The sequence below is a fragment of the Laetiporus sulphureus genome (assembly GCF_001632365.1).
Source record: "Laetiporus sulphureus 93-53 unplaced genomic scaffold LAESUscaffold_32, whole genome shotgun sequence".
Classification (NCBI taxonomy): Eukaryota; Fungi; Basidiomycota; class Agaricomycetes; order Polyporales; family Laetiporaceae; genus Laetiporus; species Laetiporus sulphureus.
The window spans coordinates 79974-103375 of NW_024468541.1; the positions used below are offsets into that span (position 1 = coordinate 79974).

Sequence of the window (23402 nt, forward strand, 5' to 3'; positions counted from 1 at the left end):
GCCCTCGCTGCCCTCGCTGTCGTCCTCGCTGCTACTACCCTCACTGCTGTCATCGCTAGACTGGCCATCTGCAGCACTTTCAGGGAGTGGTGGATTCTTGTTGCTGATGTGAACAATGGTGCAGACCTCTAGAATGCACCTTATGCACTCCTATGCATCATCCTCACCAGAGTAGACAAAGCATCCAGCAGACAGTTTGGCTACTGCACCACGATCGCCAGAGGTTATGAGGGTGAAAGGTAGAATGTCGGAATGGTTATGGTAGCGGTGGAGAAGAGCGCGAGCAAGTGTTTCTGCAGAGTATGCGGCATCTGACAAGATAAGGGTAGAAAGGCGAGGGAATGCTCCATCAGCAAGTAGATCAAACCAGTCACCAAGCTGTGCACAGCAGCCAAGGTCGAGGTGTTCTATGGCAGTGTACTCGTGGTGAAGAATCCATAAAAGAGAAGTGTTGCCAGCCAACTTGACAGAGAGATTGCGAAAGGAGAGCTTGCAGAGACGGTATGGAAGAATGTGAGACAGTATGGCATGAATGACATGTCGTTCGTGCATCTGAGATAGTATGCCAGTGTTGGATTGAGACCAGGGCAGATAGCCTGAAGCCGAGCCGGTAGCGGTAAAGACTGGTGAACCCCAAAATGGAGCGACAATAGAGAGGGTATCAAATGCATAGTCAAGACCTTCATCAGCATGCTCAATGACGTCGACGTCGACAGCCTCTGGTCTAAATGGATTGGCACACAAAAGGGCAGGCATAATGGATGAGGGGAGGGAGAGAGCAATCATAGAAGGTGCAGATACTTATGTTGTCTGGCGTTCGAAGTGGCATTGAATGGAATAGAGCACCTCCTGGCTTTCGAAGCCAGGATTGAGCATAGCTGTGATATATTTCGATCACTGGAATTCGCAGTTGCGTTGATTGTACCGAGAAAGAGACCACCAATGACAATTTTGAACTGAGGTGAATCGTCTGACACCTCAGGGCGTGGGTTCGAATCCCACTTCTGTCATTGCTTTTCTTGTTTTTTTTTAATAACCTGTTATTTTCAATTCATTGCACACCAGGGGCATGAGCCCATGATTCTGCCGGGAACATTTTGGACACATCACGATAACAGTCACAGTGTAACTCTAATGTTACTGATGTAAACATCATGGAATGATTTGAATTATTTCGAGTGAGCTCATTGTGGAATAATAGTGATATTATTCAGAAAGACACCAGGATGAGACAACAATTTCACTCTGGCCAGCATTCATATAATATATTGGTATCATTTTAAATGAACCTTAAGGGGACATTACAAATGTGACCAACATAATGTTACGATGAATACCAGAATGCTTTCCATCACGTGCCAGCTGGAATCATCTTAAACACATCAGAGGTGTCCTAATATGGTTAGCACATTACTATATATAGTAATAACAATTTGCAATCACGATAAATCCATTGGGAACATCTTAAAAACATCATGGTCACTCACAGGGATCATTTGAGATTTTCTCCCAAGAAACATTTAGGATGCTATCATAATAATGCTTAAACACTGTCATCTGCAGCATTGGGGTCTCATTCTTGCATCTTTATGAATGCTATCAAAATTGTGCCTCAATGTTGATGCTTAAAACATTTTAAAACATTCAAAATGATTTCAAAATGTATGTGCTAAAAACATTGCATAATTATTTGGACTGTTATTACAATGTGTCCAAAATGTTTTGCGCAGATTCATGGGTCCATGCCCCCAGTGTGCATATCCTTTACTCATGTGGGCCTGAAAGCAGAGCATTTGACTTATGGGGTAAAACATTGTATTGTAAGAGGGAGTGAGGTATCAAGTAACAGTGAATATTTGAAGCTACTTACATATGTATGAAATTTTTTGAGCAGATACAGATTGTCACATTCTGCTTTCACAACTGTCACAGCACTAGCCAATAACACTAAAAGACAATCAAAAGAGGTGTCACATGCTATAATTAGTCACCTGGACCTGATGCTAGCATTGAAAGATAATGAACCTGTTATGAAGTGTTCTCTGTGAACCTTCACAAATCATGTGTGCTTTCTTACACATACTAGTTCACAGTGTAGTAGACAACAGACGAGGTAAACAAAGTATATCAAGTCTCCAATGATCACGTGCCACAACATGTGCACCATGGTAATGATTATAGTGTTGCCTTGACCTAGTGATGATAGTAGCAGTGAGGCTCTTCACTCTACCCTTGCTAGGTCTTTGCTGAAGCTGCCATTGCACATTCACCTGCAGATTACTAGGCTCACAGTTCTGACTCTAGTCAAGTGCACGAGCTCTGATAGGCTCTTGAGAGTGAGTGCAGATCTCTACTATATCTTGCAAGGCTATAGTAGTATCAAGATAGTTCCTTAGACTTCTTAGACCTGCAATGATCAAAGAGAAGCAGGTTGAGGAACAGGAGAAAGAGGTTTATCTTTCATTGCCTATTCTGTCCCCTTATATAGACAAGGACTTGTAGTTTGAGGTACTAGTATATAGGGTCCTGGCTACCTAAAGACAGGAGGCTGTGTATGGTGAGAGAACTCGAACCTGAAACACAATCATTTATTCTAAAAAAGAAACAGAGACGAGAAAAAAAACTATATTTGTACACTAAGATCTCGATTGCTGTAGTTCTAGAATGAGTATGCTAAAAAGCAAAAACTCTAACTCTAGATAATAGTTCTTGAGACCTACACACCATAAATAGGAGATATGCATGCATGTGACAAAGTGCTGTCACATGTCTAGATATCGATATGAGAAATCGTAACAGAACCTGAAAGACATAAAAGATGGTGATCCCTAAAGGACTTACTGGCAGCAAAGATTGGCTATGAAAGATGATAGTATTGCTTGAGGCTTATTAGATCAGTAGTAGGGAAGGCACTGGGTGCTACACAAGATAAATGGATGAGGAGAAATAATCTGAGGTCTCTCACTTTTCAGGCTGACCTGATATACATACATATATGGATGCCTTATCTAATTATATTATACTACTACTCTAAATTCTATGATTGGCTGGCTCTAGAGATAAAAGGAATATTATACTGTACATGAACTAGTACGAAAGCCCATGTGAACCAGGGTGGTTCAAATATGACCTGATCATCATAATACTGGGCTAGACTTTTATAAGTTGTTTTCTTGTTCTCTTTCAGGTGCCTCACTTGTTTTTCTAAGATAGATTAGTTTGATCTTGTAATCCATAGGTCTGAACCATTGATAAGATAATTTGGCATCATGTGATGAGAATAATCATGTGATATGAAATTGCACATAATGCAAAAGTCACGTGAGAGCTTATGATGCCAAAAACTGTGACAACAACATCAGCTGCATGTTGCAGGATCAGGACAGCTCCACTGTCAAAAAAAAGGTTCAGATAAAAAAAGAAAGCATTATATCAAATCTGACAAACTATGTATCCCAATGTCAGAGATTCATCTGCTATGGAAGCATGCACATGCCATCATCCTTGTGTGAGTATGAGCCTGAAAAGCAGAAAGAACATCACACTGTCAGATCCTTATTGATCTTGACTGATCATTCTTGATAGAAGGTTCCTTCAAAGAGAATTAATCAACTTTATAGCCATACCTAGCCTCACTGCATTCTGCCATGGATGCTGCACTGGTTTCACCACTGCTCAGTGATGAAGGTGACATTTTTGTAAATGGTGACATTAATGTAAGCTTATGATGACCTCATGGCAAAGATTTTCACGGCGACAATAAGTTGCACCAGCTCATCCCTGCAGCTGGTGTCAGTCACCCTTTTTTGGTTGCTCCTTTGTGTATTCTGAGGTCAGCAGTTCTCTTCATGCATTAATAAGCTGGAATGATGACTTGATACTCACTGTTGAGGTCAAGGATTAATCTGGTGCTATGCACTAGTAATGATTGTAAAGCACATAGTATTGAGCTTGTTAGACTCTAGGGTTGTTAAGATGGACGAAGGAGAATAAGACTGAGGTCTCTCTCTCATTCATCCTGGTTCTTATATACATCCAATGTAGTCTACTGTATAGTACTTACTAAGCAAGTCACACACTGTCTACTGACTAGCTACATTGTCATATAACTTGTCCCTAAATGTCATGTTTGAGTGCCTAAATATAACCAGTGAAGACAGAGCTCTCTTAAAGCATGCAACATGATAACATGGTAATTGCATCATCTGCTGCTCAGGTCACTGACTATACATCTTTGCGTCAAGGTTGAGGAGACTAATAGTCACATGATTATATATGTTCAAGATCCTTAAGATCATGTGACTTATGTCAGGGAAAGCTTAGCTTGAGTTCATAGATCATATGACTGAATGATGAAAATGAATGATAAAATGCAACCTAGATACTATAAGTTTAAGACTTGTCAGATAAAACTGTGACAGATAATTGTTCAAAGTGGTGGTGATGCTGTCACAGAGATACATCAATCATCTTATTCCCATCTTGTGTGCTTATGTTAATATCTTTTCACCCTACCTTGCAGTTGTCATTAAAAGTTGATAGTGTTTGTGTTCTCACTTCATCCAATTGTTGGCTATCACACTGTCATGGATCTTAGTAATAAATGAAAAAATGATGAAACTGTATTCTGGTGAATGTACATTTAACCCGTGATAGAGGTTATAAACAAATATGGAGCATACATGAGAGTGTTTAAGTGTACAGGTCATTCTGAGCAGTAAATCAAATCTAGTATATAGGGTGCATGACTGTGTCAATGACTGTATGATCATGACTATGCTGATTGCATATGTAAATAAGGCATGGAAGAACTGGATAGCTGTCACCTTTCTGTCCTATAAATTATGCCAAATATCAAAAAATCACTCAAAAGAAAAAGCTGTGAGCCAGACAGACAATAGATTCACAAACAATGACAGATGTAAGATATGAGTCGAGAGTTCATTTCTCAGGTGACTGACTGAAAGTAGGACATCAAAGTTCTAAGTTCTCTGGGCATGTCCCATCTCTATGCTACTTGTTCCTGTGCTATTTTTTTTAATTCTCTTTGCATGACACTGTCAGCCAATGTTATGCCTTGGCTTGGCTTAAGTGACCATAAGAGATGCCTTGTTAACCATTTTATATCTGCAAGGTGTCAATACAAAATTTTAGCCACCAGGTGCACACTTCTAAGTTATTTAGCTTGCCTTGCTCACTGTCATAGTGCATTGTGGCTCATACCTGAAGAGACAAGGCCCTGGCTGCAAGGTGCTAGCCACGCTCATGACCTATGCAAAATTTAGGCACATGGTAATATGCGACCTGTAAAAGGGGGCTTGTCGCAGATTTTTGCCACAAAGTCTGCACGTAACTTTTCTCATGCCATGGATCACGTGCTTCACCAATATCTCATGCCACTCAGCCACAGACATGACACGTAGAGATTCGGTGATAGTCCACATCACATGTTATGGTCCAGACCCGCAGATGATACGGTTGGACTTGTCTATCTCAGGATACAATAAAGGCACCCATTTGGAAACAAAGAGAACAAGGACTATTGTTAGGGATTGTCTAGGCAATCAGCTCAAGGTATAGCCATTACAACAATAGGATGGATCGTCTCACCGTTGCTATGAGAGAACATCGATCTTCCCACCTATTGTTCTACTTACGGATAGATCTTTTCACTTATTGTTCCACGTATAGTTTAGTTGCCTAGATACACAAATAACCAATCATCTATTTTGTAGTAGTGGTACGATGAAGGGCATGTAATCAGGCTCCTGTACGTGTATATAAGACCAGCCATGTAGAGGACGAAACTTCAGATTGTTTCTCCTCGTCTACCACTGTAGCATCCACTGAGCCTAGCAGCTCCATCTTATATCTCTCTCACCTTTCAACTGCTTGCTCGACAACCAAGTAAGTCTTAGGCTCGCAAGCCACATAAGGATTCAGGAGGATTATAGGGATCAGGGGGATCAGGGCAGCACATTCCACGTGACCGTTCCTTTTTAGTCTTTTTGATCTCTTGTCCAGTGGTGCTGTGACATTAGAAACAATCTGACAATTTTCTGCACCCCTGCTTAGTGTCTAACACAAGCGACCACATATTTTCAGCGCAAGCAGTTTCAGCCATAGCGTGCAGCTTTTTTGACATACATTCTAACCTGATCTATACCTGGCATGAGCCTCAGCAAAACTCTGAGCTGCCCAAGGCATCAAAGTGCAAGGCCACCCCCAGGATCAACCTTGACCCTTACTACAAGCATTAGGAAGCCAACAAGGAGTGCGGAAGGCTCCTCACACTCATGTCACTAGGCGCATCGTCCACAGACAGGCAGCGTGCAGCAGCTAGGGTTGTCGATATCACTCACATCATCAAATGAGGCATCATTCGATACCCTTATGAGCGCACCCCACCACTCGAATGCTACAAGCCTAGAAAAGGACATCTTATTACCAATAGTCACAAACCAGCACCACCACCAGAGCTCATCACATCCAACGCAATTCCTCCTCTGTCATCGCTCCCATTCCAGTTTGGCCCCTTCCAAACTTTATAAAGACCAACACCATCGCACATCCCATTCACCCACTTTCATCTAAAGTCAGGCCAACTATACACATCGAGACGCTCACCAAGCAGGTAGACGCTACCCGCTTCAGGCTCCAGCCCATATAAGAAGCATTCACGTATCACCTCAAGGACGAGCACCAGGGACCCATCTACAGCCTCATGATAGAACTCGACAAAGTCTGCACTGACCTACACACTGGGACGTGCATCTACACATTCATCGAGAAGCAGGTCATCAACACGGTCTGCCTGGAGATAGGAAGCATTAGCTTCAAGCAGATAGGGAAGGAAGAAAGATTGCAGGAAATTGCAAAGGCTCTGGTCTTTATCGTGAAGAAGTGATACTTGAATTTCTTGTACTAGTTTACATATCTTTACGTCACAATGGAAGGAGCAGATCGAGCATACATGTCTACATTCAGACAAAGAATGGAAGACATACTCCATCTCAACATTGAAATGGCACATGATGGAAGCACTCCATGTGCCTCACAACAAAATTTACCTGAGCCTGGGCTAGGACCCCAGGACTCTGCATCCCAAGTCAGAGGACCCGCATCCCCGACACCATCACTCTTACCCGCCTATGTTCCTCTCACCTGGGAGTTTGATGGACAGCAATTTGAGCATCTAGAAGATGTCCTCAGGCAATCTGCTCTCAGAGAAGTCCTGGATCACATCCGTAAATGGGTCATAGTCACGATGAAGCTTATGGTCCACACGGAAGTCGCAAAGGTCTACAACATGCTCGATAACAAACTATACGAGCACAAAAGAGCCTTCAACGCAGTCATCCAGTTGAACTGAAGTGAGCACCGACTAAAGGAGGCAGTCCTCTAGATATAAATTGGAAAGCTCAACGACAAGATCCAAGTGCAAGACGTGCATATAACGGTTCTCAATGATGAGCTCACAGGGACACAAGGAGCCATGCCAGATATGGAAAAAGAGATGATGGAACTAGGCAGCAACAGCACCAAGTTGCGCCATGAGTTAGCTTCACTGAAAGCAAGTGGCATCACAGCGATGCAAGGTCACACATCTGGTCAAAGTAGCAAACCCTGCGTCAAAATTGCTGAACCTCCACACTACTCGGGCAAAGGAAGTTTGGAGGACTTGCTCCAACAACTCAGTATATGGATGCGGTGAAATGAGATCAACGACAACGAGCATAAAATCATCATGGCCCTGCTGCACTTGGAAGGTGGCACGTTCACCTACACGTCAGAATACACAACCAGGGCAGCAGCATGGCAATCACTCAGCATGTGGGAAGACTTCATCGACATTCTCAAAGTCAACTACAGGACACTCGACCTGGACAAGGATGCACAACAACATCTGAAGGAGATCTGCACAAAGACCTACCCTACCATGGTCTTGTTCACAGTAAAGTTCCGTCAATGGGCCACCAAAACCAACTTGGGGCACACAGCGCTCATCAGTTATATTGCTGAACACTGCGATAAGGATGTGCATCAAGCAATGGTGATACAAGACAGCCTAGAAATCGCTGATCCAACCACATGGCCAGAGTATCTCGACCTCTGTCTGCAACTCAAGTCAAAGTTCAGAGCTGACAAGGCAGGACAGCGCAGAACAACGTCAACATCACAAATGCCACGAGCCCTGAAAGATCCTAACGCAATGGTTGTGGATCTAGTATCCACACTTACTAAGGAGCAGGAAGGATGGCTGGAGAAGAAGCTGTGCGTATGATGCAGGAAACACCCCTTCATATTTAAACAGCACTGCCCAGACCCCAAGTATAAAGGCAAATTCGAAATGCCAAAGCGAGGACAGGCAACAAGGGCAATAACCACACCAGCGACATCAAGCAGCTCCGATGACAGCAAGGCAAGGGAGGAAGCAGTCCGTGCATTTCTCGCCAGCTACGACATGAAGGATAAAGAGGCAGAACCGAAACCAGCTGTTGAAGCAGCAAGGATCACGGAAGTGGAAAGTGATGAGGATTTTCTTTGGCAGGTTCTCTGAGGTCTGGCCAGAGTTCCCATAGACATTGTAACAGTACCTACTTGATCTCGCATGTACCAATATCAGATTTTTTATACATTGCATCAACTGGTTCGTCAAAACATGCGATCAATTTACCTGTTCACCTCAAACAGGGAGTAAGGGAAGTCCAGACTGAGGCACTCCTTGATTCAGGAGCATATTCTTGCTACATTAACCCACAGCTGGTTGATCAGTTGAATCTCGCTATGATCTCACTTGAGAAGGAGATCTGGATTTATAATGCAGATGCATCTCACAACAAGGGTGGAACCATTAAGAAAAGGGTTCTTCTAAGTATAACTATCAGAAACCACACAAGCAGACAAAGTCTGCTGGTTACCGACATAGGCCATAAGGACGTTATACTAGGCATAAGTTTCCTCAAGGAGCACAACCCAGAGGTAGATTGGGAAAAACTCACAGTCAATTTCACCTAATGCCCACAGAGATGCACGGCCTCACAGGTAGCAGTCCAGGAGAAGGACCTGGAAGACACAAACATCCCCCACATCGAAGACCTGATGGAGTTTGTCAGTTCCCAGGAGTTAAATGACAACTGGAATGACATGGACAGCTTCATTAGATGGGTGTCATTATCAGAAGACCCTGATGCACAAGCCGTAGCATCACTCATTATGGGTCTTGACACCAAGAGGAATCAGGATAGAGCACCACAAAATGGAGAACAGGACAAAGACTACTGGTCAGCCTATGTCCCCAAACACTTCCACGAGTATGGCGATGTGTTCTCCAAGAAGCAGTTAGAACGAATGCCCACAAGAAAGCTCTACGATCATCCAATCGAACTTGTTCCAGAGACATCATTACCATGCTCGGCAAAGTTATATCCTATGAACCTACAGGAAAGAAATTCACTCGACACGTGGATAGACCAAGAGTTGACCAAAGGATATATTAAAAGATCAAGGAGTCCAACAGCAGCACCTGTCTTTTTCATCAAAAAGAAGGACGGATCACTGAGGCTAGTACAAGACTATAGGAACCTCAACGCAGTAACAAAGAAGAACAAGTTCTCAATCCCACATATTTCGGACCTCATCGACAGACTCTCACATGCTAGCATATTTATGAAGCTTGATCTGAGATGGGGGTTCAACAACATAAGGATTAGGGAGGGAGATGAAGAAAAAGCTGCCTTCATCACACATCGTGGCCTCTTCGAACCCACCGTAATGTACTTCAGTTTCTGCAACGCTCCCAGCACCTTTCAAACAATGATGAATACAGTCCTTGAAGACTTAATTCGTACTGGAAAGGTGGTGGTCTACTTAGATGACATCTTCATTTTTACCGACAATCTCGAAGAACACTGACGACTAGTGAAAGCAGTTCTACAGTGCCTCCGGGACAATGACTTATATGCCAAACCGGAGAAATGCTTCTTTGAACAGTCCTCAATCGAGTATCTTGGCATGATCATCAGCAAGAACTCAGTACAAATGGACCCTGCTAAAGTTGAAGGTGTACTTGGCTGGCCCGCACCGACAAAGGTCAAACAAGTACAGGCCTTTTTAGGATTTGCGAATTTCTACAGGCGATTTATAAAGGACTTTGCAAAACTCGCACGATCTTTAACACTTCTCACCTGTAAGGACGTGCCCTGGCAATGGAAGGAAGAGCAAGACCAAGCCTTCAGTGCACTCAAAACGGCATTCACCTCAGCCCCAATTCTACAACTCCCCAACAACACTGCACCATATTGTCTGGAGACCAATTCTCCAGACTATGCAACTGGCGCAGTACTCGAACAATTAGGAGAAGACAAGCTATGGCATCCAGTCACATACTACTCAAAGTCACTCAACGAACACGAGAGAAACTACAAGATTTACGACAAGAAAATGCTTGCAATTATTGGGGCACTAGAAGAATACCGGCACTACTTAGAAGGACACCCAGAACCCATTGAGATTTGGTCCGACCATCTCAACCTTACATACTTCTGTCAGGCACAGAAATTATCCTGGCGCCAAGCGTGCTGGTCATTATTCCTCACACGCTTTAATTTTGTACTCAGTCACTGACCTGGAAAGACAATGCTACATGCCGATCCTCTGTCCAGGAGGCCAGACCATGAGAGGGGGGTAGACAGCGACAATTCGAACCAAATGCTGTTAAAACCTGAATTTTTTGCTATCAATGCGATTCGACCCACTCATGCATCTGAAGTTGATGATGCTCAACCACTGGAAAGGATCAAGAAGGCACTCACAGACGACATGATGACCAAAGATTATCGTGCGCTTTTGACTACAGGACAGCACGAATTTGGGAAAAACCTCACAGAATGGAACTTTGAGCACGGACTGCTGCTCCATCGTGGAAAGGTTTATGTCCCCAAAGATCAACAGCTACGCCTCGACCTAATAAAGCTACACCATGACACTTTACCAGCTGGGTACCCAGGCAGGTTCAAAACATTGGAGCTTATTACTCAGAATTATTGGTGGCCAGGAATGTCTGTAATGGTTAAGCAATACGTCCAAGGTTGCGACAGTTGTCAACGCAACAAGTACTCAAGGGAAAAACCATACAGACTACTACAACCAAATGAGGTACCAGGAGGACCATGAGAGATCATCACAGTGGATCTCATCACACAACTTCCTCCAGCCATGGACTTTAGGGGAGAAAAGAAGATGGCAATACTTGTTGTCGTAGACAGACTCACAAAGCGAGTGCACTTTTATGCAATGGACGACACAGTCACATCGTCGCAAGTCACTAACATATTCTATAACAAAGTCTTCAAACTCCACGGATTGCCGTGCCAGATTATCTCAGACAGAGGTACTCGGTTTGCGAGCAAACTATTCCAGGAGTTTTGCCAGAAGCTCAGTATAAAGTCAACAATGTCTACAGCATACCATCCCCAAACAGACGGTCAGATGGAAAGGGTTAACCAGATGTTGAAACAGTACCTCCACATGTACTGCAACCACAGACAAAATGATTGGGTCTACTATCTGCCAACGGCAGAATTCTCATACAACAACCAGACCCATGAGTCCACCGCACTTTCCCCATTCTTCGTCGAATATGGCCGACACCCAAAAATGGCACCAGATGTACACGAATCAATATGTCACCCCTCATTGAAACATCTATTCGCCCACCAATCTGAGGCACAAGAACAGGCAAAGGCAGCATTGGAAGTTTCAGCTTCACGGATGAAATGGTACTTTGATGAGAAAAAGGGAGAAGTCCCATTCAAAGTCGGAGACCTAGTACTACTCAAGGGAAAAGATCTCAGAGTAAAAGTCAAATCCGTGAAGCTAGGCACACAAAACTTCGGACCTTACAAAGTACTTCAGAAGCTAGATCCAGTCATGTTCAAACTGGAACTGCCCAAGCAAATGAAGGTCCACCCGATCTTCCATGCTAGCAAGTTGATCATGTACCATCAAGACACGGTCACACACCGTGAACTTCCAAAGCCCCCAGCTATAGAAATCGAAGGAGAAAGAATTCGAAGTTGAAGAAATACTAGACTCGAAGGTCGTGAGGGGAAGGGTCCAATACCTCGTCAAATGAAAAGGCTATGACCATTCCGACGATACATGAGAACCCTGAACAAATCTCATACATGTCGACGAGCTTCTTCAAGAATTCCATCAACAACACCCCGATGCAGCCAAAGCACCAATCAGGGTTGTCACTTTTGGTGGAAAACAATTCGAGTTATCCTCATACGAAGTTGCACCGATATCCACACACAGAATCAACATGTCTGACCACCCGGACGAGTTCTTCCTATATCATAAAATGATGGATCTCCCCAAATCACTGGAAAAATCCCCAAATGAAGCAGCAGGATGGGATATTTATGCGGCAGAAACGTACAAAATCCCTCCGCATTCACGAGCTGTGGTAGGAACAGAAGTTGCAATCGACCCTCCCAAACACACCTACACATGAATAGCTCCACGCAGCAGTCTGGCTGCATGAGGAATTGATGTGGGCGCAGGAGTCATTGACCCTGGTTACACCGGAGAACTTAAGGTCGTACTGATCAACACAATGAATTTTGTATTTTCAGTTAAGCCAGGAGACAGGGTAGCCCAAATAATCTTTGAATATTATGCAGAAGGGCTTCCCTCCAGGAGCTACCAACTGTTGCATGCAACAAGAAGGGGAAACAAAGGTTTTGGCTCCTCGGGACAATGAGCCTTGAGAGGGGGGGTAGTGTCACAGATTTTTGCCACAATGTCTGCACGTGACTTTTCTCATGCCACAGATCATGTGTTTCACAAAAATCTCATGCCACTCAGCCACAGACACGACGTGTAAAGATCAGGTGATAGTCCACATCACATGTTATGGTCCAGACCCGTGGATGGTACGGTCGGACCTGTCTATTCCAGGATACAATAGAGGCACCCATCTGGGAACAAAGGGAACAAGGACTATTGTTATGCATCAGCCTTCCACTTCCTATTAGTTTAGGCAGAAGCCCAGATAGGCATGATGTTCACACCGAAGAACAAAAGAGAAACCAAGATAGGCACGATGTTCACACACGTTGCTGCGGCAGCCATCAATCTTCCCACTTATTGTTCTACTTCCGGACATCCCATTGTTTCATGTACAGCCATTTGCTTATACCCGTAGATAGGTAGCTTAGATAAGATAGCCTGCTGTACGTGTATATAAGACCAGCCTGTAGAGGACAAAACTTCAGATTGTTTGTCCTTGTCTACTACCGTAGCATCCACTGAGCCTAGCAGCTCCCACATATATCTCTCTCACCCATCTAACTGCTTGCTTCACCAAGTAAGTTATAGGCTCACCAGCCACTTCAGGGGTCAGGGAGATTACAGGGAGCAGGAGGATCAGGGCGGCACGTTCTACGTGACTGTTCCTTTTTAGTCTCTTTGTTTTCTCATCCAGCGGTGCTGTGACAGATCCTGACCAACATGTATATATATGATCTACGTGAGTCTGAGTATCCCCAGATTCATTATACTATTGTATGCAGCCAGCAGGTCAGCTCTCCCCCTTCCACCATTTGTGCAAGGCCATGCATGGGCTTTGTCCTTTATACTGATTGTATGCTGCTGCACGCCATCCTCAACCTAGCCCTTGTGGCAGGCTTTTATATTATGGATTTTATTGTGCAGATCACAAGTGCAGCCTAGCTTTATTGCAGGTACCACCTTCCCTTGTTGGGTTGGTGTGTATATGCACTGTGACAGAGACCAACAAAGTGATCCTGCTTTTAAGGTATGCCACCCTTGCACTAGCTGAATTTAACCTGATTTTACTTCAGAACATTTTGCTCAACCTCAAGACCCACTTGCTTATGCAGCTTAGAATAATGGTGTATGATGGTGATGAGACCGAGTTCACCCCAGATGACCTTGACATGATGCGCATTGTCAAAAATCAGATTTATTTTCCCAAAGTTGTATGCATCAACTATATGACCTATGACATGCGACGAGCTCAAGAATCAATCAATCCATGCTCTCATGCTGACATCATGTTGCTTTCTCATGAAAATGATGTTGATGCTGAGTTGCATCTGTACTGATATGGTCGAGTGGTCGAGATGTTCCATGTGATGGTAAAGCATTCTGGCATCTGGTCAAAGTCATCTGCACCTCAGTGCATCAATGTCTTGTGGATTCACTGGTTTGGATGAGAAGAAGGCATGTCAATGGTGAGTTTAAATACACTATGGCAACCCTGCGTTGGATTTGTTCCTGATGAAGATTCACATGCCTTTGCATTTGTGAACCCAGATGAGGTGTTGCACACTGCACATCTAATCCCTGCATTCATTCATGGCTATATCATGGACCTCCTGCCATGTTCAGCCATGTGACAGCCTAAGAAACAGGACACTGACTATGTTTATTACTATGTGAATATGTAAGTATTTAGTGATATTGTTATCTGATAAACTGATTTAGCCATGGTGCAGTTTCGTTAATCGAAACATGTTCATATGCTACTTTAGTGGTGGCATCAGACACCATGGTGCTGACACAGGTATTCACAGGGGAGATGCTGCTGACCTGTTTGAACACCTCATGTAAGATGGTTGATGACCCTCCACAGGAGCCAACAGTGGAGGACCATGAAAACAAGCCAGGAAGCGATGGCAGAGATGAAGAGAAAAGTGCAGCTGACACTGAAGAAAAAGAAAATGTGGCATATGAAGAGCAAGATGTCACTTATGCCTCAGATGGCACATTAAAGAATGACGATGGTGAAGAGCAGTGTGAGCCAAATGTGGGCGACAATATTTGTGCTAGTGAGAAGGGGCACTTGGGTCCTGAAGATGGAGAAGTTGTCGACAATGAGTCAGTTTATGGGGCTATGCTGCACTCTAATGTGTTGAGGTATATATATTCATCTTGGTCTCCATTTTGCAGACCTGATCTCGAGCCATTTTTTCACAGCCTGCTTGAATTGGGTGTCTATGGTGCAGTAATACTCAATGTATTCATCTCGTGCAGTGTAGAAAAAATATGTTGTTCCCCTTGCAAGCTATAAGCAGTTGTGAATGACTTTCCAGACTGAAACAGATTTATCTATGAATATATATATATTTAATTGCTTACAGGAGCTTCAGAAGAGCACACAAGACTGCCAGTCATTTGAAATCTCTCATAGGACCTATGGGAGTATAAAAGCACATATATGCATATTTCTATATTTATTTACAATCTCAACTCCTGTGTGGTATATAAAGTCTCACTGCCATTTATATACTAATGCACCTTTTGCTGATGTTGATCCATTTATCTCTCATCCACCCTCCTCTCACTCTTTCCTCATCTGTTTTCTTTTTCTGGCTTTTTTTCTCTACTGCCTTTGTTCTCACTTCTTTTGGCTAGGACCTTGTCTACTCGAGTACTTTGTATTCATCTAGCTGATGTACTCGAAACCTCAGACAAATGATATGTGAGGGCCCCCGGTGAATGCCAGAGGCTCATGAACCCACTATTTTCCCTCCTCCAGCCTGATAGAGATGAGTACGGCAGCAGAGGTCATACCAGGACCATTTTGTGCCATCTGTCCGAAGAGATCTGTGACATTAGAAGTGCCACAAACTAAGGTTCAGGAAAGGTGAAAATGGGCCTTTTCTGATTTTGTTATTTCAAAATTATTCACTTAATGAGAAAAGCCTACATTATTTGGTTCAATTATAACACTTTTCCTGCAAAACTAATTGATATTTTCTTTGCTGTTGGCAAGTGCACGCAGGAAGCATCAACGCTTCACGCAAAGCTACCCATGAACCCTATGCACGTCACGAATACAAGCATCTACATACACATTACTACTACGCTACGCCACGTCACTGAAAATAAATTAACCCGTCGGGCGGGCCAGTACAGTCGCATGATGAGTTACAACATTACACAAGCTAGGTATCCTACAAGTTCCTTGCACCTTAGCGTCAGTCCGGGTCCGTTGTCCATGTACAACCAACTACACTGTCCCTGGTGAAGGCGAGAGAGTCAAACGAGCGTGTCTGCGTGTCTGCTGGTCAGCGGTGTCAGCCGCAGAGAAGGAGCGTCGAACGCGTGCGCGTGAGGAGCCGGCTTTGTGCGAGGCAGGTTTTGGACAGCGACGAGCAGGGTGGCCCGCACAGGAGGCTACAGGGCGCACGAGTAGAATACACGTGCACGCCGAGTACAGCAGGTCCTGTGCACGTCGCGAATGCGTCGCGAGTGTCGCTCAGAAACACTCCTCGCGGTCGAGGATGGTCATGAGCCCGGGGATGCCCTTCGCGTGCTCGATCGCGACGGGCGACTGTGGGTCGGGGCGTGCAGAGCGGGCGGCGGAGGCGGCGTAGCGGATCTACGGACCGAGTCAGGCTATGAGGAAGAAGAGGGGAGAGATAGGGGGGAAGAGAGTACATACGTGCACTTTGAACGTCCGTCCGTCGTCTCGGGGACCGCAGATCGTGCAAGACCATCTGAGCGGGACTCGAGGTCAGTACTTGTTTAGCTGATGAGAGATAGAGGCACGCACTGCTCGTCGACAAGGACACTCCCACCCAGCGTTTTCGCTTGCTCCAGCAACTCCGCCCTCACGAGCCTAAGCAGCCGTGCCGTGTCGACGCCGTCACGGCACACGAACGTGTATTCCTTAATGAGCGGTATGCACCGCCTGCTCACCGCTGCCTTACCCATTCCATGCCCTCCTTCGCTCACGCTCCCATCGTTCGGCTCGTCGGCCAGCTCGTCCGCGAGGCTCCAGTCCGTTTGTGGGCCAGGGCCCGAGGAGCTCTGGAGGTGGATGCACGGGCGGGGGTGTCGTAGGCGGCGGAGCTTGACGAGGAGGCGGGCGGCGCCGGGGAAGGAGAGGTGCATGCCCGGGAGAGGGCTCTGCAAGCGCGAGCGCGGGGAGGACGGCGTCGAGGGCAATGAGGAAGAGTGGAGGCACGGGGAGACGGGGCACAGCGGGGAGGCCGGGGGCGTGCAGAATGTCGTTGGGGAGGGCATCGGAGGCTGGTGTGGTTTGCGCTCGTCGATGGTGGTGGAAGGAGAGACGTTGCCGAGGGAGAAGGAAGGGCGGGGGGTTAATATTGTGGGAGGGGAACTATAATTGTCGCATCGGGAAGACGTGAGAGATGGAGATGGATCGTCCGCCCCGCTATTTTTGGACCGGTCGTGATTGCGCCAACGTGGCCCTCTCACGCCAGCCCTCGGGCTTTGACCCGTTGTAGACTTGGTCTGCTGGTGCTCTTGTTCTGCGCTGGTGGCGACGAGACCGAGGAGTCCTTTGCTGCATTGATGGGCATCAGTGTTTCGGTCCACCCGCGAGGCAGCGAACCTGAATGATGCGTTGATGACTCGGCCTGCGCTGTGATTCTTCACAGAACGCCGGAGCCGCCTCCCACCGGACCTTCTCTTCCCAGCGCGGGTCTCCACATCAGTTGCAGCCCGGTCGCACCAGTTCTTGAGCAATCCGAACCCACGATCCGAAAACGTTGCCTGCGATCAATCGTCGCGCTCTCCTTGCCAGCCCGTGGGTTTTCCCGTATCTTGGTTGCGACAAGGCTGGCTCCGCATACGCTTTGCTCACCGTCTGTTGAGCTGCAGTAAAGTTGGGCGTAGACTCGAGCGCTCGCACGTCGTGCCACGTTGACTGCTGGCTTGGCCAAGACTGTTCCGGTGCTCCACCTGGCGATAAATCGTCCGTTATAGATGTTGGAAGTCATACAGACTTTATGTCCAGTGGGACACGGACTTAGACGTTCCGCGCGCATTCGCTTCATGGATCTTGAACCGCAACCACCACCTCCTTCCGCTAGCGCCGAGGACTCGTCCTCCTCATCAACGGAACTCGTGCACACAGACTACACCCCCAAACTTACATTAGCTGTCCGACAGGCCTTACGGCAATGGCAGGCTCAGGGACCCTCTGAGCTGCTCACTGACATCGACTCTATGGTCGATGCTGCCTTTGCGATTCATCAGGCAGTGTTTCGAGTCGTCGGCCATGCCGAGCTATTGAACCGAAACAACACTGACCTGGACGATCTCCATAAACAGCGTCTTAGGGCTGTCTCGGACAAGTACGAACCCCGCCCCTCCCTCTCAACCCCTCGACCAGAACCCACCCCTGTCCGATCCCCCCCTCCGACCACTGGACCCGACCTCACAGTGGCCCTCCAGGACCTTCGCTCCGCCCTCGATGCCAGGCTCGATGCCTTGGAGACTCGAATGGTGACTGTGACCCCCTCATCACAGGCGAAGGCTCCCCCTCCTCCCAAACCTCAGGTACGTGGCACTCCCAAGAAGCGCTCGTACGCGGCGGCAGCTGCCCCTTCTCGTCCGGCTCCTCCTGTGACGACTCCGAACCCACCTGCTCCCCCGAAAGCTCATGGGCCCAAGTGCGCTCCGGAGCCCTTGAGGTATGTGGTTCACTTTGCTGGCTCCGCGCTGGCACACCTGCTTCAGACGCCCCCCGCCCAACTTGTCAGTGTGGTTAATGCAGCACTGGCTGCGATACCGACTGCTGGAGGACTGGCTACAGTCGCGGCCTACCCGAGCTCCTCTGGCAACATCGTCCTGGCTTTTCCCACTACCACCTCATACCACCGCATTGACGAACACATCCTGACCCTTCGTGCTGCCCTCAAGCTCAACCTGACACAACACGTCTCCAGGGACGTCAAGTGGTCTCCGATCCTCATAGGCAATGTCAGCACCAGGACAGCTCCAGGTGACGCTGTCCACTCAACGTCAACTCTGTCGACCGAGCTCGTGAAGAACCCCACGCTTGCGCACCTCCGCATCACCCAACCTCCGCGCTGGGCATGTCAACCTGAGCAAATTGACAGTGCTCGCTCGTCCGTAGTCCTCGGATTCGAAGACCTGGATGGCTCCATCCTCACCGCCCTCCTTCAGACCCCCCTCTTCGCTTTCGGTACTTCCATCACCACATCATGCTGGTGTGAGAAGCCACGCCTCTGACAGTGTACGAGGTGCTGGAGTTATGGCCACCTCGTTGCAGGCTGCATGAAGCCACCCCGGTGCTGTGTGTGCGCCGGCCACCATCTTGAATTGGTGCACCGCGCTCGGTGCGCGGTGTGCGTGAAGGAGAATCGCGCTGCCTCAGACCCCTGCGCTCATGCACGCTGCATGAACTGTCATGGTCTCCACCACGCCGACTCCGACCAATGCCCCAAACGCACCGCTTTTCGGAACGCCGGCCCCACTCCAACCTCTTCTCTCGAGCGCCCCGTGCTGCCTGCTGCTGGTGACTCTGATGTTGCCATGTAGGGGTGAGTGTGACTCCATTTCCACCACGCTCCTTCCTTTTTCTTTTCTAGCACCCCCCGTCCACTCCCCTCCATCACCACAAGGCATGCCCGCACCGAATATGGAGTTAACATGCTGGCGTAGTAACACTTAAACGCAGGGGATCAGTTTTTATCCAGCCTGCTACATGGTAGGGTTCACCGCGCGTCACCCACTCATTCTGTCGATTCCCTCAGTTTCTTTCCTCCACCCTGACATCTCTTTGGCTGTCAACTCAATCTGCCCTTTGGTCCACCGTTGTGCAATTTACTAACGCTGGTCCAGCTGGCTCTCCTCAATGTTCAATTGGTTACCATGCCCCGCACGCCACTTTGCCTCTGCGGTGGACGAGGTCTGTTTGGTGGGAGTATCTTGGGGGTTCGATTCCCCTTACACAGTGTTTCTAATGAGTCAACGGACTGACCGCGGCGCAGTTTTCGAGTTTGGTCAGGCATATGCATTTTGTTAGATTATCAGCGCTTGCGTGGTCCATGACACAGCTTACCGGGCTTCGTGCCCTTCTACTATATGCCTGCTTTGTTGCGTCCGTGGGGACCTGGTGCCCGTACGTTAAGCTTCTTCGCCCCCAGATGCGTCTGGTCCTCCGTTGTTACACGATATGTATTTACACACCTCCGACCGCCCCTTCGGGGTGGGATATAAATTGTACTCAAAAAAAAAGCATGCATTCACTTATGTAATCACGTAGCCACAAGCGCGCTCGATCTTTTCCTGCTCCTCAGCACTCGCATCATACATCGAGGCTGAGGTAAGTACCTACTGGATTCCTTACATACCTTTTACTCATACACTGTAGTCACTCATTCCTATGTGTCTTACAGGTATTTATATAGCACTCGCATCATACATCGAGGCTGAGTCACTCGTTCCTACGTGTCTTATAGCCCTCGTAAATTTTCACCTCGGACAATAGGTTATGAGCCCTACGGCTACACACTAACCTGTCCATTCATTCAAGCTTCCACTGTGCTCACACTCCTTTAAATCTTCTCTCTTCGACCAGCACCCACACCAGCACCTCCTGCACCACAGTCTACACCTTCTCACTCCACATCCTCTCACGCCATGTCCAAATCTGTCAAACTCTCTCTCAGCTCAAACCGCCTCTATGACATACCATTCCTCGAGGATGATAGAGCAAACCGCCTCTATGACATACCATTCCTCGAGGATGATAGAGCAAACCGCCTCTATGACATACCATTCCTTGAGGATGATAGAGCAAACTATCAGCAATGGAAGTTCCATCTCAAGACGATGCTATGCATCAGAAAGCTCTGGAACATCACCCAGGGTAAGGAAGCTCAACCTTCAGACTCTGAACCTGACAAGCAGGCCGAATGGGATGACAAGGATCAAGCAACATGGATACCGAACTCACCCTACAAATGGTCCATCAAGGCGTGGTCAGCAACACGAACACCATGAGCAACACGACTCACGACATAAAGGCCGGTAAGCCCATCCAGACGGGCATCAAGCCCTCAGCCACACACATCCACATGCATGGATGTATGGCCCATGACATCAGACTCGACCTCAAGTCGGTCAAGTGCGTCACCCTCAGGCATGCTCAAAATGTGAAGGCACATGCTGCCTCTCACCGAATGAGTGGGCGCACACACGATGCGCAAAATGCCACCTCCGATGAGGGTGTCCATACACAGCAGACACACACGGTGATCGACCCTGAACTTCAACATGAAGTGCAGGGCAAACCACCAAACTCATCTGCTGGCACTCCTCACAGTCCTCGCGAACGATGAGTGGCTCATATCGCGATCATAGCCGCCGAACACGACTCAATGCCACCACCACTTGATGCACTCAGTAGCACATCCACTGGCAATAGCGACAATGACAGCAGCAATGACCAAGACGATGAGGGCAACACAGTATCCTCGTCCAGCCATCATGCTGCGTTGCCACGCCAGACCATGTTAAACCTCTCACCTGCTCCTTCACCCCAGTGCAAAAATGAGAAGGAGGACTCACCTGCCATCTCAAAGGTCACAACATCCCTTTCTCACACTCGGACTCAATGCTTGGCCACTCCTACTCCCACTCCAGAGGCTCCAAAGAGCCATGTCCATCAATCGACATGCGCGTGCTGAGCACCAATTTGCGATGATGACCTGTGGCTTTCTGTTAGTGCATACAAGCCCAAGACAGTCCTAGGAGACTTTAGAGCCAAGACAAAGCTGAGAATAGAGACCCCAGAAGTCCAAGAGAGAGTGAGAAGCGAAAGGGAACAGCCAGAGAGAGAAGGAAAGAACACGCATCAAGTGGGCACAGTCGAACGTGACAAGACTCACATAGGCGCTACAAGTCACTCAGTTGACGAAGAACCTCGAAGAATCAACATCAGATGTGGATCAACGAAAATTAGTGACAATGGAAGACCTTACCCTGTTCGTCAAGGCCACACTCAACGACGAGTACGACCGTCCATGCACCGCAATCAGGCATGATCCAGGTGAAGTCACATGATGCAGACAGTGTACAGCAGCCCAGGTTCTATCTGCCCAGATGGACTCAAGAAACCCTACGCCACAGGCACTTACAATCCAATCCGTGCAAGCCACAGTATGTTTCAAAGACCATTGGTCACGCACAGCACAAGCAGCATGAAGGATTCAGTTAGTGTTCTAAAAGTAGGTCCACATTCCCACTGAGTGGGCATGTTGGAAGTCATACAGACTTTATGTCCAGTGGGACATGGACTTGGACGTTCCGCATGCATTCACTTATGTAATCACATAGCCACAAGCACGCTCGATCTTTTCCTGCTACCTCAGCACTCGCATCATACATCGAGGCTGAGGTAAGTACCTACTGGATTCCTTACATACCTTTTACTCATACACTATAGTCACTCGTTCCTACATGTCTTACAGGTATTGATATAGCACTCGCATCATACATCGAGGCTGAGTCACTCATTCCTACGTGTCTTACAGCCCTCGTAAATTTTCACCTCGGACAATAATAGAAGCCCAGTCAGACATTAATTCTGACTCTCGTCTGTGCGGACTTTGCCAAGTACTTGCTCCGGATGCAGATTCTCTTCTGATCAATTCCACTGCTTCTGATGCTTGTACGGTAACTCTCCAAATTTAAGGCTCTCGCACCTTCTGTCATCCAATGCCATCTTGCTGCTTCGTATCCATTGTTGTTGCATTGCAGACAATGTAGAGCTTTCCAAACAGACCAGCTCCATATCTGAGCAAGATGTCCTGATTCCCATCATGCATAGTGCACACGGCTAACATGTTACGTATGCATGCAGCATATGCATGCTTGCTGCTTAGCTGGTTCTGCCTTTGCTGTTGTGCTGTGCTGATTAGCGATGGCATATCCCCCAAACTATCTCACAGAACACGGTACCCTGCTTCAAGAATGCTGAAAGTCCTACCACGTTCAGGACACTGATGGTCTTTACTCGCAATCTCTGACTGCATTCTTTCTAATTTTCCTTGCTGTCCTGTGTTTGGGGCTCTTCACTTCTGAGGCTCGCTCTCGTTGCTACATCTTCCCCTTCCTGTTACAGTTTCAGCACTTCATGGTCACGTGACACTTACTATTTATGGTTCATAGGTCTTGTGGACATATTCTAGGATTAGCAGTTTTTCGTTTTCATGATTTACTCACTCAGGTCATGTGAACAAGACCTTCGTGTTTGAGGTTTTCTATTTTACCTATGCTTTTCTTAGCTCGCCAATTACCTGGCTCACAGCAGCTAAGCTCCGGTGTGTTTCATCTATCTTTAGGATAGTGGGACCCCCTGTACTAGTACCCCAGACTATAGGTCTGTGACTATATAAGGGGCACGAATCACGGAGAAAGGACTAACCTCTTCCTCCTTGTTTCCAAGACCCGTTCTTTCACTAGAACCCTTTTTGACAAGAAGCTTTCTCAATACTTCAGGTCTTAATGGATCAGTTGGGATCTGCACTCGCTCTCAAGGGGTATTCAAGCTCGTGCGCTTGTCTAGAGATCAGAGAGCAAACCTA

General features: G+C 47.0%; 5 protein-coding genes across 5 annotated transcripts; 4 read left to right on the forward strand and 1 right to left on the reverse strand.

Annotated features, from left to right (window-relative positions):
- Positions 1-7747: 7747 nt before the first annotated feature.
- On the forward strand, positions 7748-8560 carry LAESUDRAFT_761014 (uncharacterized protein; the record flags this gene model as incomplete). Its single annotated transcript, XM_040912846.1, has 2 exons — positions 7748-8278; positions 8315-8560. The coding sequence occupies 2 exons, from the start codon at positions 7748-7750 to the stop codon at positions 8558-8560; spliced, it is 777 nt and encodes a 258-aa protein (XP_040762185.1).
- Positions 8561-13934: 5374 nt separating this feature from the next.
- Positions 13935-14093, forward strand: LAESUDRAFT_634603 (uncharacterized protein; the record flags this gene model as incomplete). Its single annotated transcript, XM_040903441.1, has 1 exon — positions 13935-14093. A coding segment is annotated over one exon (159 nt), but the record flags the coding sequence as incomplete, so codon positions are not given.
- A 168-nt stretch (positions 14094-14261) lies between these two features.
- Positions 14262-14429, forward strand: LAESUDRAFT_657863 (uncharacterized protein; the record flags this gene model as incomplete). Its single annotated transcript, XM_040904712.1, has 1 exon — positions 14262-14429. The coding sequence occupies one exon, from the start codon at positions 14262-14264 to the stop codon at positions 14427-14429; it is 168 nt and encodes a 55-aa protein (XP_040762187.1).
- A 215-nt stretch (positions 14430-14644) lies between these two features.
- LAESUDRAFT_715506 (uncharacterized protein) lies at positions 14645-15113 on the forward strand (the record flags this gene model as incomplete). Its single annotated transcript, XM_040907156.1, has 3 exons — positions 14645-14910; positions 14983-15049; positions 15072-15113. The coding sequence occupies 3 exons, from the start codon at positions 14645-14647 to the stop codon at positions 15111-15113; spliced, it is 375 nt and encodes a 124-aa protein (XP_040762188.1).
- Positions 15114-16294: 1181 nt separating this feature from the next.
- On the reverse strand, positions 16295-16932 carry LAESUDRAFT_657779 (uncharacterized protein; the record flags this gene model as incomplete). Its single annotated transcript, XM_040904708.1, has 3 exons — positions 16295-16417; positions 16481-16535; positions 16592-16932. The coding sequence occupies 3 exons, from the start codon at positions 16930-16932 to the stop codon at positions 16295-16297; spliced, it is 519 nt and encodes a 172-aa protein (XP_040762189.1).
- Between the last annotated feature and the right edge of the window lie 6470 nt (positions 16933-23402).